Genomic DNA, 15134 nt, shown 5'->3' with positions numbered 1-15134 from the left:
CCAAAAAAAAAAAACACTTCCCATGACTCCTTTCCTGCTCCCTCACCTCACACACTTCACTCCTCCTTTCCTTCAACCACCTTCGCACATTCGGCTCGAGTTCAGACTCGTGACCTCATCCAAAGGGGGGCGAGCGCAGGTTATTTGGGGCGTTTTTGGGGGCGACGGTGTGCTTGAACCGACGTTTGACAAAACGAAACCCGCGTCTCCCCGTCTTTGATCCCCCCCCCCCCCCCCCCCCCCCCCCCCCCCCCAAAAAAAAAAAAGAAGGTGGAAAACGTAGAAATATAAAGCCAAAGATAAAGCGATTTCTTGACAATCACGCCGAGCGTACATTCTGTTGGTGCTGCTCATATTTTGGTGTAAAATGTCACCGCCCCACAATCGACAATGACATTTAAACATTCAAATAATCTGTATTTGCGACATAAAAAAGAAAGAAAGCTCACAACAGGAAAACGGATCTACAGAAGTCAACGGGTCAGATTTCTTACGACTCGATTACAGCTGATCACGTCCATCCTGAGGATTGTTTTTATACAAAATATTACATATTCAGCGACAGTAAATGAAGGAAAAAAAACGTCCCGATAGTGAAGGCGGAGCCTTGAATATCCTGATTGAATGATTGTAAACAAACGATATTTAAATCTCTCTTTCACAGCCTTTTTCCTTCAGCCTGGAGGAGGAAAGGGACCTCAAAGTAATGATTGATGTGTTTAACGTTCACTTCCTGTCCAGTAGGTAGTGTTTAGTTGGGTCTGGACATGATTTGAGGTTTATTTGTGAATTAAGTGTCTTATTGTCACGCTCAAAGTGCATCATAACAGTTTAGACTGTGATTGAGGTACGAAATCTTTTTTTTTTTTTTTTATGAACTACGTGTTCATTTCGTCTTTCCTTCTTTCACTCCCTCTCTTCCTTTCCTTCTTTTCCCACCCTCCTCCCTTCAGATAAAGTAGTATTTTCTCCAACCGAGACCTTCTTTAACCCAATAGTGTAAACAGAAAAATAAAGAAAAGTGCACGATATATACAAAGAATGAAATATCGAATAATTTAAAACTGTATATATACATTAAAAAAAAAAAAAAAAGGCAAAAAGTGAGGTTTAAATGGTTAGTGCTAATGTCTTCATGAAAATCCCCAAAGATTGCTTGTATCCTCTTTTATGCCTCTGCTTTCCCCGTTAAAATCGTACCATTTATACCATCTGTGATATATATTAATATATATATAAAATAAATAAATAAATATATATGTGTATATATATATATATATTTAAATATTTAAATATATTTAAATATATAAATATATATTTAAATAAATATTTATTTATTTATTTATAATAATATTCGATGGGTGCTCAGCATCAGCAAACACTTCATGCTACTGGTGAAATATACGGAGTGCAAAGCTTCTGTCTGCACACGGTGGAGATCGAACAGACGGACTCATCCCGGTGCGGCTACGAGGCGTTCAGGTGCAGACATTCCACGTCCTAGTAAGCGGCATGCTGATTAATGTGTATCTAAATATTCTCTTCAGTGATCGATGGCAGCGGTTTGTACAGCGAGGCGGCGGCGTCTCACAGGACGACGTTTAGACTATGATGCTTTTTTTTTTTGTCTTCTTCTTCTTTTTCTGAGTGTTCCTTAAAAAATCTGCTGCAAGTGTTTGATCTCGCTTTGAGCTTTAAGTGTGTTTGTTGGATCAAACCGAGCCTCTCGTCTCCCGAGTCCCGCCTCCTGTCCCCGACTAGCCAATCAGAGAGCTGCGTCTGGAAAGGTCCACATTGCTGGCGCTCAGTCCCCTGCAGTCCGAGAGGCCGGAGTTTACGTCCTAAAAACAGACCAAATCATGTTAAAACTACTGTTGGACGATGTGTTGACAACAGGCCAACAATCCTTTGTCAGGAATTACATTACATTTGATTTTATTAATGTTTTAAATCACTGGATTATTACAAAAAAACGATTTTATCATTTAGTTATTTAATCTTTAAACTGTTTAAACAATATGTGTTTTGGAAGTGTTTACAACATTTGATACATACTGCACAGGCCTAGATAATCATAATAATAATAATAATAATAATAATAATACCTGTGTGGTCTCCTCAGTGCTCTTGTTGAGGAAGTTGAGGGAGCTTGCTCTCTTCATTCTGAGCAAAACAATACAACCAAACAATGAGTCTGAACCATTAAAAACGCAATACAATTATATATATATATATATATATATATATATATATATATATTTATTAATGTAATAACTTTTACATTCATTCAGACCTCTTAATATGAATACTAAAGAAAACGCTGAATTTATTTTTCACTGTAACTTTAAGGCTGAAAAAGTCTGGATTGATTTCAAAATAAGACATTTAATAACCGATCTCCTCATTCATCAAGCAAGAATGCCAGAGCGTCACAGACTGGAGCTTCTCAAACGGGAGGAATTGTTTCGTGTAACAACAATGTGATCAAGGTCAACTTCCAGAGCTTTTAGCCACGCCCACTTGCACTTCATTGGCCGACGGAGGAGGTGCAGATAGGCTGACCTTGTGATAACAATGTTTTCTTAGATTGAGGCTTCAAGCTTATACAATGAAAACCATTAGTAGCAGCCTCTAGCACACACACACACACACACACACACAGTGACCTCACCCTGGGTTACGGGGCTCCTGTGGGCCGCTCCCCTGCAGCTTCTTCACCAGCATCTCGCTGCTCCTCCTCAGGGCGTCGCGAATCTTCCCGAAGGATCCGCTGCGGCGCAGCGCCCCGTTGCCGTCCTGAGGAGACGCGAAACAATAAAAAAAAAAATGTAAATACCAAGTCAGCGTTTGCTGGAGACATTGAAACACAAACACCGGGGCTCCCTGCTCGTGTTTTTCATGCAATTACATTATTAATATGACTTCATCCGCGAAGAAGCCCGCGCACTCTACACGATGGACTTATTAATGCTTTCCATCGGCGGTCTGATTAAATGGCGCCCGTTCACTGACCCCGTTCCACTCAGCGGAGTCGTCGCCCTCGTTCTCCCTCCGCTGTCCCCCCGGGCCGCCACTTCCTTCCCTGCTGTGTCGCCTGTCTCCTCCTCCGGCTCCTCCGTCCTTCAGCAGCTCCACCACCTTACTCTGGTTAATGGCATCAATACCCTGAGAGGGAGGGAGAGGACACACAAAGAGACAAAGAAAAACAAAGATGGGAGAAGAGTGATTAAAAAAAAAAGGAATGAAAAGGAAAATGTCCTCCTTCGTCATAGTTTAAGCGGCCGTGTTTCACCTGTTTACGGGACTTGCTGGCGCACTCCTCCAGGGTTTCCGCGGCCTCCAGTTTGCCCTGACGACGGTACAGAGCTCCCAGGCTCTTCAGGGTCGTGTTCACTGTGGGGCTGCGAATAAATTAAAAATAAAGATTTTAAAATGGGCGTAAGAGACTTCTAAACTAAAGTTAGTTCTTGGTTCTGTTTCACTCCCAGGGAAACGTTTGTGATTTTAGGGTAAGACACAGGCGAGGTTACACTAACATCAGATTGTCGCCTTTAATGGACTTTTGGCCGGTTGTGTTTTTTCAATGAGGTGAGAAACAGAATCTGTTCTCTGGACTTTTACTGTCACGTCGTTTCATTTTGGTTTTCTCGGTTAGATTTGTTGACTTCTGTAAAATGATACAGAATTCAATATTTAAATGGCCTCCCCTGCAATATTATAATGTTTCAACGCAACAGCATTTACAATGTGTGTACTGAGACAGTATTTACTCACTCCAGAGACTGTTTATATTGTACATAACTGTATTCGATGTGTTGCTTGTATGCTCTTTGTTGACTGACACAACCATAGAGGAATGAATAACAATTAGCTGATATCCGAGTCCACAATTACTCTTTTTTTTTTAGGATGTTATTAAAAAAGTGTATTAAATGTATATATTTATATGTGCTTTCTGATGGTTGGACTGACTCACCTGTCCCCTTTGCAGGCCTTGTACCAGCTCCCATACTCCACAAACAGGCCAGAGTCCTTGCGCTTACCCTGAAGAGAGGAAAGAGAGGAAAGAGGGGGGATGAAGAGGAAAAGAGGAGCCAAGAATCAAACGTTACCATATTAAAACAGCCCATTAAAAATGTCCTCTGTGCAGCCCGCTGTCCTCCATCAATCTCATTTAGCTGTCCACTTCATTTCCATGACAACGTTCAGCAATGGAAGAGGTCAACCTGAAGAACTGACCTTGCTCTCCTCCCTCTCCTCTGCGTGCATCCAGATTGGCTTGTTGTCATCTGCAAACAAATCAATAATAATTCAAGAAGAGTGGACGACAATGAGGAAGAGAGTAAATGATTTCTTTGGCGACTCTACTCACTGTTGACGGATCCAAACTCTTTCTCGTGGGCCCTGGTCAGGATCTCTTTGTACAGAGCCTCCGCATCTTTGAACTTGCCCTGCTTCAGGTAGCACGTGGCCTGAGGAGAGAAGAATTACCTTTCAGATAACTCTGTATCAACATGTAATCACGGACTATATATATATATATATATATATATATATATATATATATATATATATTATATTTCTTAATGAGGGCCCCACCAGGTTGTTCTTGGTCTTGGCCACGTTGGGGTCGTCGGCCCCCAGCTTGGACTCGTAGATCTCCAGGGCCCGGCTGTAGTAGTACTCCACCTCGTCGTACTTGCCCTGGTTCTGACACAGCAGGGCCAAGTTGTTCAGCTGCTTGGCGACGTCCGGGTGGTACTTCCCCAACACCTGGAGACAGATTCACAATCACCAGGAGCCGTTCGTGGCCACGCGTCCTTCATGTGCACGACAGGAGGCTCGTATGACGCAACGCATGAAGACGTGGTGGTGCGTTTCTTCACCTTCTCCCTGATCTCCAGCGCCCTCTTGCAGAGAGGCTCCGCCTCCTTGTACTTGCCCCTCTTGCCGTACAGGACGGCCAGGTTGTTGAGGGTCGCGGCCACGGCCGGGTGATCCTTCCCCAGCGTCTTCTCTCTGATGGCCAGCGCGTCGTTCAGGAGGTGAGCCGCTTCTTTGTACTTGTTCTGGTCCCTGAGGAGGACCGAACAGAGACACAGCGGTTTTTGTTTGTGTTAGAAATCTGTCCATTTGACACCAATAATCCAGAAGCCCTGCTCTCCACCACCCCCCCCCCCCACACACACACACACCTGTACACCAGAGCCAGGATGTTGAGCATGGTGGCCACGTCCGGGTGGTCGTGTCCGGACGTCTTCTCCAGGTCCTCCAGGGCTTGTTTGCACAGCGGCACCGCCACCTCGTACCTGCCCTGCGACGCGTACTGGATCACCAGGTTGTGGAGCGTCCTGAGGCGGGCCGGGATCTCGTAGCCCCCCTGCTGGGCGGCCACCTCCCCGCTGGGCTGCGCTGTGGGACGGAGAGGAGACGTCACACATCCGGTGACTCTGGTGCTCTCCTTTGCTTCGACGTTCCCAAAAACGTCCCACATTGCTCGTCAGAATACAAAATTGCTCATGTACGAAGAGGTTATTATTATTCTATCTTTATTTAAAAAGGTAAATGAGAAGCATGGAGAGAGACGATGAAGCGTAACGTCATAGAAGTGGAGGATAAATACTAAATATTCAAATATTCAGTCAAACCGGCTGGTTCTTTCCTCTTCTGTACTATTTATCTATTTTAATATTAGGGCGTTGATGTGCACAAACTGGATAAAGCTTTTTAAACTCTAATTTAAAACACTCTTGCAGCTCACTGGTGTTTCAGAAGGAGATAAGAGATCTTTTATGAACGGTAGGTGAACATAAAGAAAGGACAACACTTTAGAGAACTCAGTTATGAATTAGTGAAGGTAAGTGGTAGAGCACTCAGCGGCTGCCTAAGGGGGAGGAGGGCTGAACCTCATAGAGCATCGCGTCGCATTAGTGACCTTTTCATTTTGTTGACACGGATCCAGAAATCCATCAACAAGCCCGAGCTTCTGTTGAGACAGTGAACCCATCATTAACTGTTCCCACACACACACACACACACACACGCACGCACGCACGCGGTTCGAGGCCTCAACGTTTCCGTTACTGAAAGGCTCGACTGTGTTGCGCTCCGACAGATTATTATTTTTTTTCCTTCTTTTGACGCAACAAAAACAGCTTTGATTCTGAGGCCTCTGCAGCCTGCAGATAACGGAGGGCAAGAAAGAAGGATTCACTTCAGGTCAACTGGGGGAAGAAATACTGAACGCACAACCGGGTGTCTCCCCTCGCTGTCGTCTACAGACTACGGGTGACTCCTCTCGGGTGACACTGGTCCCTTTGTATGGGAGAAGTCCTTTCTGAGCTTCGGCCTTTAAGGTCTAAATAGTTGATATACATTTACTATGAACAGGAGCTGAAACAATTAGTCAACTAATGGATTAATCCATCACAAATGTTAGCTGCTTTTCTTTGTCTTGAATGACAGTAAATGTAAGATTCTTTTTGGAATTGTTGGAGTAAAGAAGTAATTTGTATTTGTGACCTCAAAAAGGGGAAATAATCTGTTGATTAAATGATATTGATGGTCACCAGCAGCCCCACAATAACCTCTGTGTGTGTGTGTAGCATTGTGTTCTCATCTCCTAAAGCACAGACGAGGCCTGTCAGGGTTCTAACACCTGCCGGTGAGGTCCTACCTGGTCCCTGGTCGTCATCGTTGGGGAACAAGTCATCCAGACTGTCCTTGGAAGTGTCTCCTCCTCCTCCGCCCGCGGCGCTCTGGCTCTTCTCCTCCGAGGGCGAGACGTCGTCGTCGAACTTCTTGATCTGGTTCATGAACTCCAGGTGCTTCTTCTCCTCCTCCAGCTGGGCGACGCTCTGCTCGCTGCGCTGCAGCTTGTGCTGGGTTCCCGCCAGCTCGTCCCTCAGCCACTGGTTCTCCTGGCAGAGCCGGCGCACCTGAGCGCGCAGCTTCTGCTTCTCCGACTCCACGGCGCTCAGGTGGCTCGACAGGGCGATGATCACCTGGGGAGGGGAAAGAAATGAATCCTGCACGTGCTGAAATCGTAAATGTATACGTTCGGTCCTTTAAAAGCCATCCCATACGCCCTCACCTGTGCCTCGCCCAGGCCCAGCTCGATGGCCTCCATGCTCTTGCGAAGCAGCCCGGACTTCTCCTGGGCGGCGGGCGGCTGGGTGCAGTCCAGCAGCGAGTTGAGGAGCTGGGCGTGCTCGCCGCGCAGCGTCTCAAGGCCCTGCACCACGGCCTTGGTGTTGAGGACGATCTCATCCTGACTCAGGCGCTCCATGGCTTCTTCACGTGGATACACCATAGCGGACATTGCCTGGTTTCACACGCACTGAGAAAAAAGGAAACGGGACTAAATCAAATCAGTGGGAATGGCATGTTATTTTTTGCTTAGAAGCTTTCCAGAAGATCTCCTCCTCTTTCTTTGTTGTCTTTCTGCACTTTTCAAAAGAAGTCAAACGGCAAAATAATACTTTCCCAATTTCAGGACAAGATGGAAAGTGATGATGATGTGTGTGTGTGTGTGTGTGTGTGTGTGTGTGTGTGTGTGTGTGTGTGTGTGTGTGTGTGTGTGTGTGTGTGTGTGTGTGTGTGTGTGTGTGTGTGTGTGTGTGTGTGTGTGTGTGTGTAGAGGTAAAAGCCATTCAGATTACTACAAGAGGATTCCTCCGAGCTTGAAACGGACGCAGCAGCTGCCGGTGACCAGGAGAGCCAATCAAAATGAGACGCTGTCCCTTTCATGACCCAATTTAAAAGCATTCTAATAAAAGTGTTAAAATACTGATTAGTGCTGCGGCTGATGATTATTTTCTTTATCGATTAGTCTCACTTTAAAAAAAAAAAAAAAAAAAATGTAATCCTTAAGTAAATTTAGTCTAATAACAATTCCCAGGTTCCTTTTGGTCAGATCAACAGGAACAATCACAAAAAAAAAAAAAAAAAACTTAGGAAAGCAGCCAACGTCATTTTTCGTTCGATAATTTAATAATTATTCAGAAATGTTGCTCGCCAACTGTGACATCGTGACTCTCCCATCTTGATGGTGGAGGCACACCTGTTCTCCTGCTCCCTCCCTCCCTCTCTCTCTCTCTTTCTCTCTCCCCCCTCCCTCTCTCTCTCTCTCTCTCTCCCATCCTCCCTCCCTCTCTCTCTCTCTCTCTCTCTCTCTCCCATCCTCCCTCCCTCTCTCTCTACCATCCTCCCTCCCTCCTTCTCTCTCCCCCCCTCCCTCTCTCTCTCACCCATCCTCCCCCCCCCCCCCCCCCCCCCTCCTCCTCAAACACAGACTGCAATGCACCATTTATTCAAACTCCCTCTTCCAACGCAGCTAATGAGTCGGATAAACGTCCTCAGCATCCCGACATGAACATGCTCGCGGACTGAATTGGCCTCTTTTTAATCCGCAGGTGGATGAAGGAGCCGGTGGATGGACGAGGCCTGCGGCGGTGTTTTGGCTTAACGTATCGATCAAGGTGACCGACAAATGATCAACAACAACAACGACAACAAATACCAATAAAAAGGGCCACAGCTGCGACAGACGGTCCCTGCAGTAATCAGTCAGCGAGGATGCGTTGACACGTCTGGATCCGCCATGTAACGCGTTTGTAAACAGTGCAGGCCCGAGAGATGTTACACAACACACACCGATGCACGCTGTGAGGCGGCCGTCCTCCGCCTACACCGTCCACCACATCCACAGAGGAGAGTAGCGGAGGCACATTAAATAAAAGGTGCCGTTTCATAAGCAGAAACCCGAGCGGTGTCTGCAGGTGACACATTTACGGACCTCGCCGACCGATGCGGCAGCTTCCGGTGGTATCCGTTTCGACTGCGGCGTCTCCGGGGCTCGTTCAGATGTTATTCTCGCTTATATTTACCTTCATCGAAGACAAGGGCGACGCGTTTCTGTCCCCTCGAACAAAGCGGCAGGACAATGTTGTGATGCTCCAGGCGGACTGAGCGTTAAGTCGACTGACGTGGAGGCTAAAAACAAACTGCTTCCGGGGGGGGGGCTTTTCAAAATAAAACATCGCCTTTTCGGTTACGCAAAGTGGGACGACGTCGGCGGTCAAACGCGATAATGCAGAGTATTAGTGACGAGGCAATTACACTATTAAACTAAAGCGTAATTAATAATTAAATCGTAATTACTCGCAATTTCTGCGAAGGGCTACGTAACAGTGCGCGAGCGCCAAGCCGTTAGCCGAACGCCACTTTACTTTGAAGGCGGCTGCTAACGTCGGGTTACCGGTTCGTTTCACGCTCCTCACGTTATTTGGCCGAGGCTACACCGAAATAGCTCAGCTCCCACACCAATTCATTTAGTTTAATACGATTACTGTGAGTTAGACATGGCGAGCTCCTAACGGTCACTTCCTCCTGCTCCTAACGGTCACTTCCTCCTGCTCCTAACGGTTACCTTAACTTACCCAGACTTTCAATTGAGGCCAGCTACAACAACAACAACACAAATGCGCTTGAATGTGACGTTACTGACTGTTTATCCCCTTTTTTGTTTCAGTAATACATTTTTAAAAAGTGATGTTATCGTAGATGTGCTTCAAATGTTACAACTGGGATAAATAAAACGAAAAAAATGTCTGTTCTCCCAGAATCCAACAACCAAAGATGAAGCGAAATATCAAGATGAGTCACGTCGGCCATTTTACAAGCGCGGTCGGAAATTATGTTGCGCATGCGTATTGCCCAGGGTGCTGCTCCCCCAGCTAGCCTCTGATCGACTAAATGGTAAATATGTCCTTATCTCTAGTTTTAAAGGTGGTTTTAAAAAAACGGATGACAGCTGGAACATTTGCATTGACAATAATGTGATCACTCATACTCAAAAATTATATTAAAACTATCTATAAATCTATAAATATAGATAAACGTTTTTTTTTTTACAAAGCAGGATGTAGGTTGAAGTGCAGCTTCTTGCTGTGCTCACACTCTTTGTGTTTGAGGCCCCATCCAGAGACCAAAGAGAGCAGCAGGCTAGTGAGAGGCCCACTGTGCACCTGCTAAACAAGCATCACGTGCACTATTTTTTTACACCTTCTAAAATACAATGTTGACCGTTCATGCTGGTTAATTCTCCTTTGAAAAGCACTTTTTAAATCATGTAATCTCTTGAAACAGTAGATTTTGGGTTCACTATTTGTGAAAATCCCACATGATAAACTATGTTGTCTGTGAGGTTTTACAGGCTTGTTTTTGATATATATACATATACATACATATACATATATATATATATACATATACATATACATATATATATATATATATAAACTACAAACACATGGCCACACAAGCCATATGGTTATTAAAAAAACAAGACACTGAGCTACAAATCAGGAGTATTTTTATTTAAAAAAAACAAATGAAACAATGAACACTTCCACTTTTCATCCCACATCTGTTTGATTGACAAACGTAATAATGAAAAAGCAGTGCTACAAAACATGTCAAATTAAGAAGAAGAAAAAAAAACAGAAGAACTAGAATACAATATAACAAGTACTATCTGATATGTACACGCATTATAGTTTGTTACAGTTATCGTTATAGGCAAAAGGCAAACAAGCTGACGAAACAATGTGCAAAAAATACTCTCCACAAAGTCCACGAGCTCAGGGCGCTCTGCAGGGAGCAGAAACCCACTGCGACCATGGCGGGCGAAACAATATCATTTCAAGGTGACTTTAGAAAGCTAAGCTTATGGAGGCGCCGTGAAGAAGACTCCTCATCATCAGAGGAAGGTGGAGAGAGAAAAGACACTGCTGATCACTGACAGAGATTATTGATGGACCAGACCAGCTCCTTGATCTCCAACCACGACTGGTGGAGGAACCACCGTCACACCGTCAACAAGGGGAACACAGGTACGGGTTCAACACGCACACACACAGGACAACCAGCTGTTTAAAGAGACTTCAGGAAAACGTGTAAACCCGGAAGAGCGAGACGGGAAAGACGGCCGAGAGAAGGTGGAAGTGGTGGAGAGGAAGTTCCTCCAAAACGTTGAAATGGTGACTTCAGAACGAGGATCACTTTTGGACCCTCGAACCTACAAAACGGATCCGATTATTAAATCGCAATTTCTCTGTTGTTAGTTTTAGTTTTGGCAGTGATTTAGTTTGAGAACGTTTCCACGTTCAGGTCCCATTGGTGACCTTTAACCTCTCGAGCCAAACTAGGACTTTTCACATATCAATAATTCGACTAATTACTATAAGGCAAAGAGCAGTTTTTTTAATATTTATTTAGTGGAGGTTGTCCCTAATACATGATCATTGAAAAAAAAGCCCATTTTATTCCATTTATACATTTTGGACATATTCTTTTTTAAATTTTTTTAATTCTTTCAAATTTTAAAACACAGTACCCTTTTATGATAAAGCCTTATTTAAAAAAAAAAACTTTCAGAGTTGTCACTAATGACTTCATTAAAAGGTTAAATCACAGAGAAGCCATTACAACGCATAAAGTATATTAAAGTACCAGGATACAATGTACCTTTTAATTACACTTAAAGTCTTCCTCGTGACCCGTTTGACCTCATCACTTCATTTAAGAAGACAAAACCTCTTTCAAATGACCTGCTTTAATTTAAACTTAAAGCTGCATCATGTTTTTTTTTCCTCCGGCCACTTGGTGGCAGCAGAAACACACACTGACTGTCATTTTATTACAATTACAAGCTGAAAGACCCTAAAACCCTCTGAAGACCTGAAGAGAACTTAAGATTTCCTGTTGGTTTTGTCACATGTCGTCATTTATAAGTGCAGCTTTAACATTTTTAAAGTTTTTTATATTGATATACTGTATACTAGCCAAAGGAATAACCCAATTCATGCATAATAGCTGCTCAATCCTGAACTTGAATGCATTCCTTAAACATTAGTGAAGTAATTAGTGGACAATTCTGAACCCTTTCCACGTATTTTATAAAGATGATTGTAAAGTTTCTCTGAACGTCTCCAAATAAAACCACTTGGTGATATTGTGGCGCCGCCTTAAAACTGCACACGTGAACTCAATTTCCATACATTCAAATATTTGGAAGTACAGTGTGAAACCGTCAGTGTAACAGAGAGCCGAGTTGTAACACTGTAGAAAGAAACAACAACAACAACAACACCACCACCAACAGCAGTTGAATCAAGACACCGGCATTTAACACTATCTTTCAAAAATAAAAAATAAACTTTTTCTAATACTTTTACTGGAGAGCGTTGCGATGCGGGCGACACGAGGCAGAGCGTTCAAGAACGGCCGTCATGAACCACCGTTGCAGATCGTTTATTTGGATTTCAATAATAATAATAAAACGGAATTTTATGACGGGATTTTGTTTGGTTTTCAACGCGTTTTGTGGGGTGAAAAAAACAAACTGGGCCACAAAATAAACAGGACGACCACTGCAGACATAATCCCATCAATGATATTGATAATGACCACACACACACACACACACACACACACACACACACACACACACACACACACACACACACACACACACACACACACACACACACACACACACACACACACACACACACCATTTGCATGCCCCCCTGTCGCATGGTAGAAAAAGTATTTCTCCTATTTAGTGATTTTTAGTTTTCAAAGTTTATGACCACATTACATTGATTTCACACACACACACACACACACACACACACACAAACACTTGTTATCAGTTACTGTACACTCACTAGTCACCTCACGACACCCTAGAGAAAGCATGGAGCAGACCCAAACACTTCATTTTCCTGATAGAAATGAAGGTTATTAACGAGTCTGCTGTTTTCAATGGAGAATGGATTATTAGGGGAAAACTGGCAGACGACATTGTGCTTTATTGCAGGTGTTTAACTCCCATTATGGATCCATCATATTCCCATCTAAATATGCATTTTGTTGTTGAAGCGTCCGGTTGCATGTTTTGCTTGTTATTACCAGTTATTACCAGTTATTACCAGCCAGACTCTGCAAACACCCGGATGTGTCTTTGTAAGGCATAGCAAATAAAACTGCACGTTAAAGTAGGCCCCGCCCCTCAAACCCTCTTCACACACACACACACACACACACACGACGCATCACGAAACAGCGTTAAAAAGGGGGAAGGCGGTACTATTTTTCATGAGAGCACAATTTCTTTTCTTTTTTTTTTTTAAACAGACACTTCCCTTTTTATATATTTTCATTTTTTTTTTTTTTTGCGTTTGGCATTAGACATCCACGTGACGGATTTGTGTACAGAGGAAATATTTTTAAAATATATGGAAGCCCTCGAAATGAAAACAAACATAACGGGCGCCTGGAGCAGAAACATAAATCACATGCAAGGAGACGTTTCTTTGTGTTTTCAACACCTTTTTTTTATCTGTATTTTCTGAGTCGCTGTCATCTGGCACGTGAGTGGTGTATCTGCAAGTTGTGGGTGTGGTCTTGAGGTGAGTGGGAGGGGTCAACAGTGGAGGGTCAGGGTCTTTTTGAGGGCTTGAAATTGGTGAGTTGTTGCATGCTATTGCATTCCATAGAACGGAAACGTAAATGGCAGTGAGCTAATAAACTTGTGCTGTGGGCCCCTTGTAAACACTCGCACACACACACACACACACACACTGTACATTCAGGTGTGCATGCACACTCGCAACACACACAAAAAGGGGCATTAAAGTGACTAGTAACAACGCTGCGTCGCACCCTCCTCCTCCTCCTCCTCCTCCGAAACAAGGCGACGGTAGCCTGAATGAAACTAAAAGGAGAAAAATGTCCAGCCACTCGACGTCTCCTCCCTGATCTGCAGGTGGTCTTCTGCGTGGAGGTGTTAACGGGGAATCGGGGAGAGTCGAAGGTCGAAGGTCAAGTCGGGGTCAGAGGGGTCGGCTGGCGCTCGCCCCCTAAGAGGGCGGCTTGCTGTAGCCGAAGAGTCCCACAGGTAGGTATTTGACGTGAGTGGGCCACTGGGCGGCCAGCTGGAAGAACTTCACCTCGTTCCACTCCACGCCGTCGATGGACACTGGAAGGAAGCGACAGTTACAGCCTCAATAACGAAAAAACAAGAAAAACAACAACAAGCAAACGAAGCTTCGAGGACACGGAGGTACGGATCCTTCAGGTCACCTTTCAGGATGGTCTGCTGCTGCTTGGCAGAGCAGATGAGTCGGCTGATGCCTTCAATGACCTGGCTCTTGGAGTCCACGTCCTTCTCCTTCGGCTTCTTTCCCAGGAAGATGGTGGGAACTGAAGAGAGGCGGTTCACGTCATTAAATGAATGAACAATCCCTCTTAACACCTCCCCTCCGGGGACTCCTCCCTCTTCCGATCTCACCTTTCTTGTTCTTCTCCTTGGTGACCACGGTCATGGCCATGGTGCTGACCTGGGCCAGCGGCTCGCTGCCGCCCTCGCCCGGCAGCCTGCTGACCTGCAGCGAGCGGAAGGCGCTCTTCAGCGTGTTCTTGCAGGCCGTGTCGCGCCGCTCGCCCTCGCGCCGCTTCTCGGCCAGCGAGGCCAGCCAGTAGTCCACCTGCAGGCCGATGGCGTCCACGCCGTGAGACATGCTGGGACTCCTGCGGACAAGACTCAAAAGTCACAATTTGATATCCAAAACATATAAATATGAGACATTAACTGTTGTTAACATTGTGTAATGCAGTCACGCTGACCTGGTCACGAACAAATAGATTATTCTGACTCTACATACAGTTTCCTACAGCTAATACTAAACATTTTGAACAGGAATTCATATTTTTATATCGCGGTATCTAGAATTTAAGGATAAATAATGAAAGTAATATAAATAGGGAGAGGAGGGATAAAGGAGTCTGATGCAAAATGTGTCGGAGGAAAGGCTGAATGCGGGGGAAAGAAAGAAGAAGAGAAAGAAGCGAGGAGGCATGGAGGCAAGGAGGCAAGGAGGCAAGGAGGCAAGGAGGCAAGGAGGCGAGTCTTACCCTTGCGCCGACAGGACGCTGCCCATGGAGGGGGAGGAGGGAGGCGTGGCTGCCTCTCTAATCATCCCCGTGGGGGAGCCGTGGGAGGGGGGAGACGTGGAGGGGACCGCCAAGCTCACCGCCACGCCCTCTTCTGCGTCTCCTTGAAAAAT

At 44.9% G+C, this 15134-nt stretch overlaps 2 protein-coding genes across 4 annotated transcripts in view; both read right to left on the bottom strand.

Moving 5' to 3' along the window:
• Nucleotides 1-836: 836 nt before the first annotated feature.
• Nucleotides 837-9396, bottom strand: klc2 (kinesin light chain 2). The gene is made up of 14 exons (XM_034557279.1): nucleotides 8889-9396; nucleotides 7094-7339; nucleotides 6677-7004; nucleotides 5196-5412; nucleotides 4887-5076; nucleotides 4600-4773; nucleotides 4373-4472; nucleotides 4240-4289; nucleotides 3977-4044; nucleotides 3293-3401; nucleotides 3013-3165; nucleotides 2672-2796; nucleotides 2106-2163; nucleotides 837-1841 (listed from the first exon to the last, which is right to left on the bottom strand). The coding sequence occupies exons 2-14, from the start codon at nucleotides 7319-7321 to the stop codon at nucleotides 1758-1760; spliced, it is 1884 nt and encodes a 627-aa protein (XP_034413170.1). The 5' UTR covers nucleotides 7322-7339; nucleotides 8889-9396; the 3' UTR covers nucleotides 837-1757.
• Nucleotides 9397-10358: 962 nt separating this feature from the next.
• LOC117748119 (phosphofurin acidic cluster sorting protein 1-like) overlaps nucleotides 10359-15134 on the bottom strand; it is a 36309-nt gene continuing 31533 nt past the window's right edge. For all 3 annotated transcript variants that reach the window (XM_034557747.1, XM_034557748.1, XM_034557749.1), the window contains 4 exons: nucleotides 14983-15124; nucleotides 14360-14598; nucleotides 14152-14271; nucleotides 10359-14047 (listed from right to left, as the gene is read on the bottom strand). In XM_034557747.1, coding sequence (XP_034413638.1) covers nucleotides 13929-14047; nucleotides 14152-14271; nucleotides 14360-14598; nucleotides 14983-15124 — 620 coding nt within the window. In that variant the 3' untranslated portion in view covers nucleotides 10359-13928. The remainder of the gene's footprint in view (nucleotides 14048-14151; nucleotides 14272-14359; nucleotides 14599-14982; nucleotides 15125-15134) is intronic.

Source organism: Cyclopterus lumpus, chromosome 18 (genome assembly GCF_009769545.1).
Source record: "Cyclopterus lumpus isolate fCycLum1 chromosome 18, fCycLum1.pri, whole genome shotgun sequence".
NCBI classification, from domain to species: domain Eukaryota; kingdom Metazoa; phylum Chordata; class Actinopteri; order Perciformes; family Cyclopteridae; genus Cyclopterus; species Cyclopterus lumpus.
The sequence above is the reverse complement of the archived record's forward strand: the minus strand, read 5'-3'. Positions and strand labels throughout refer to the sequence as shown.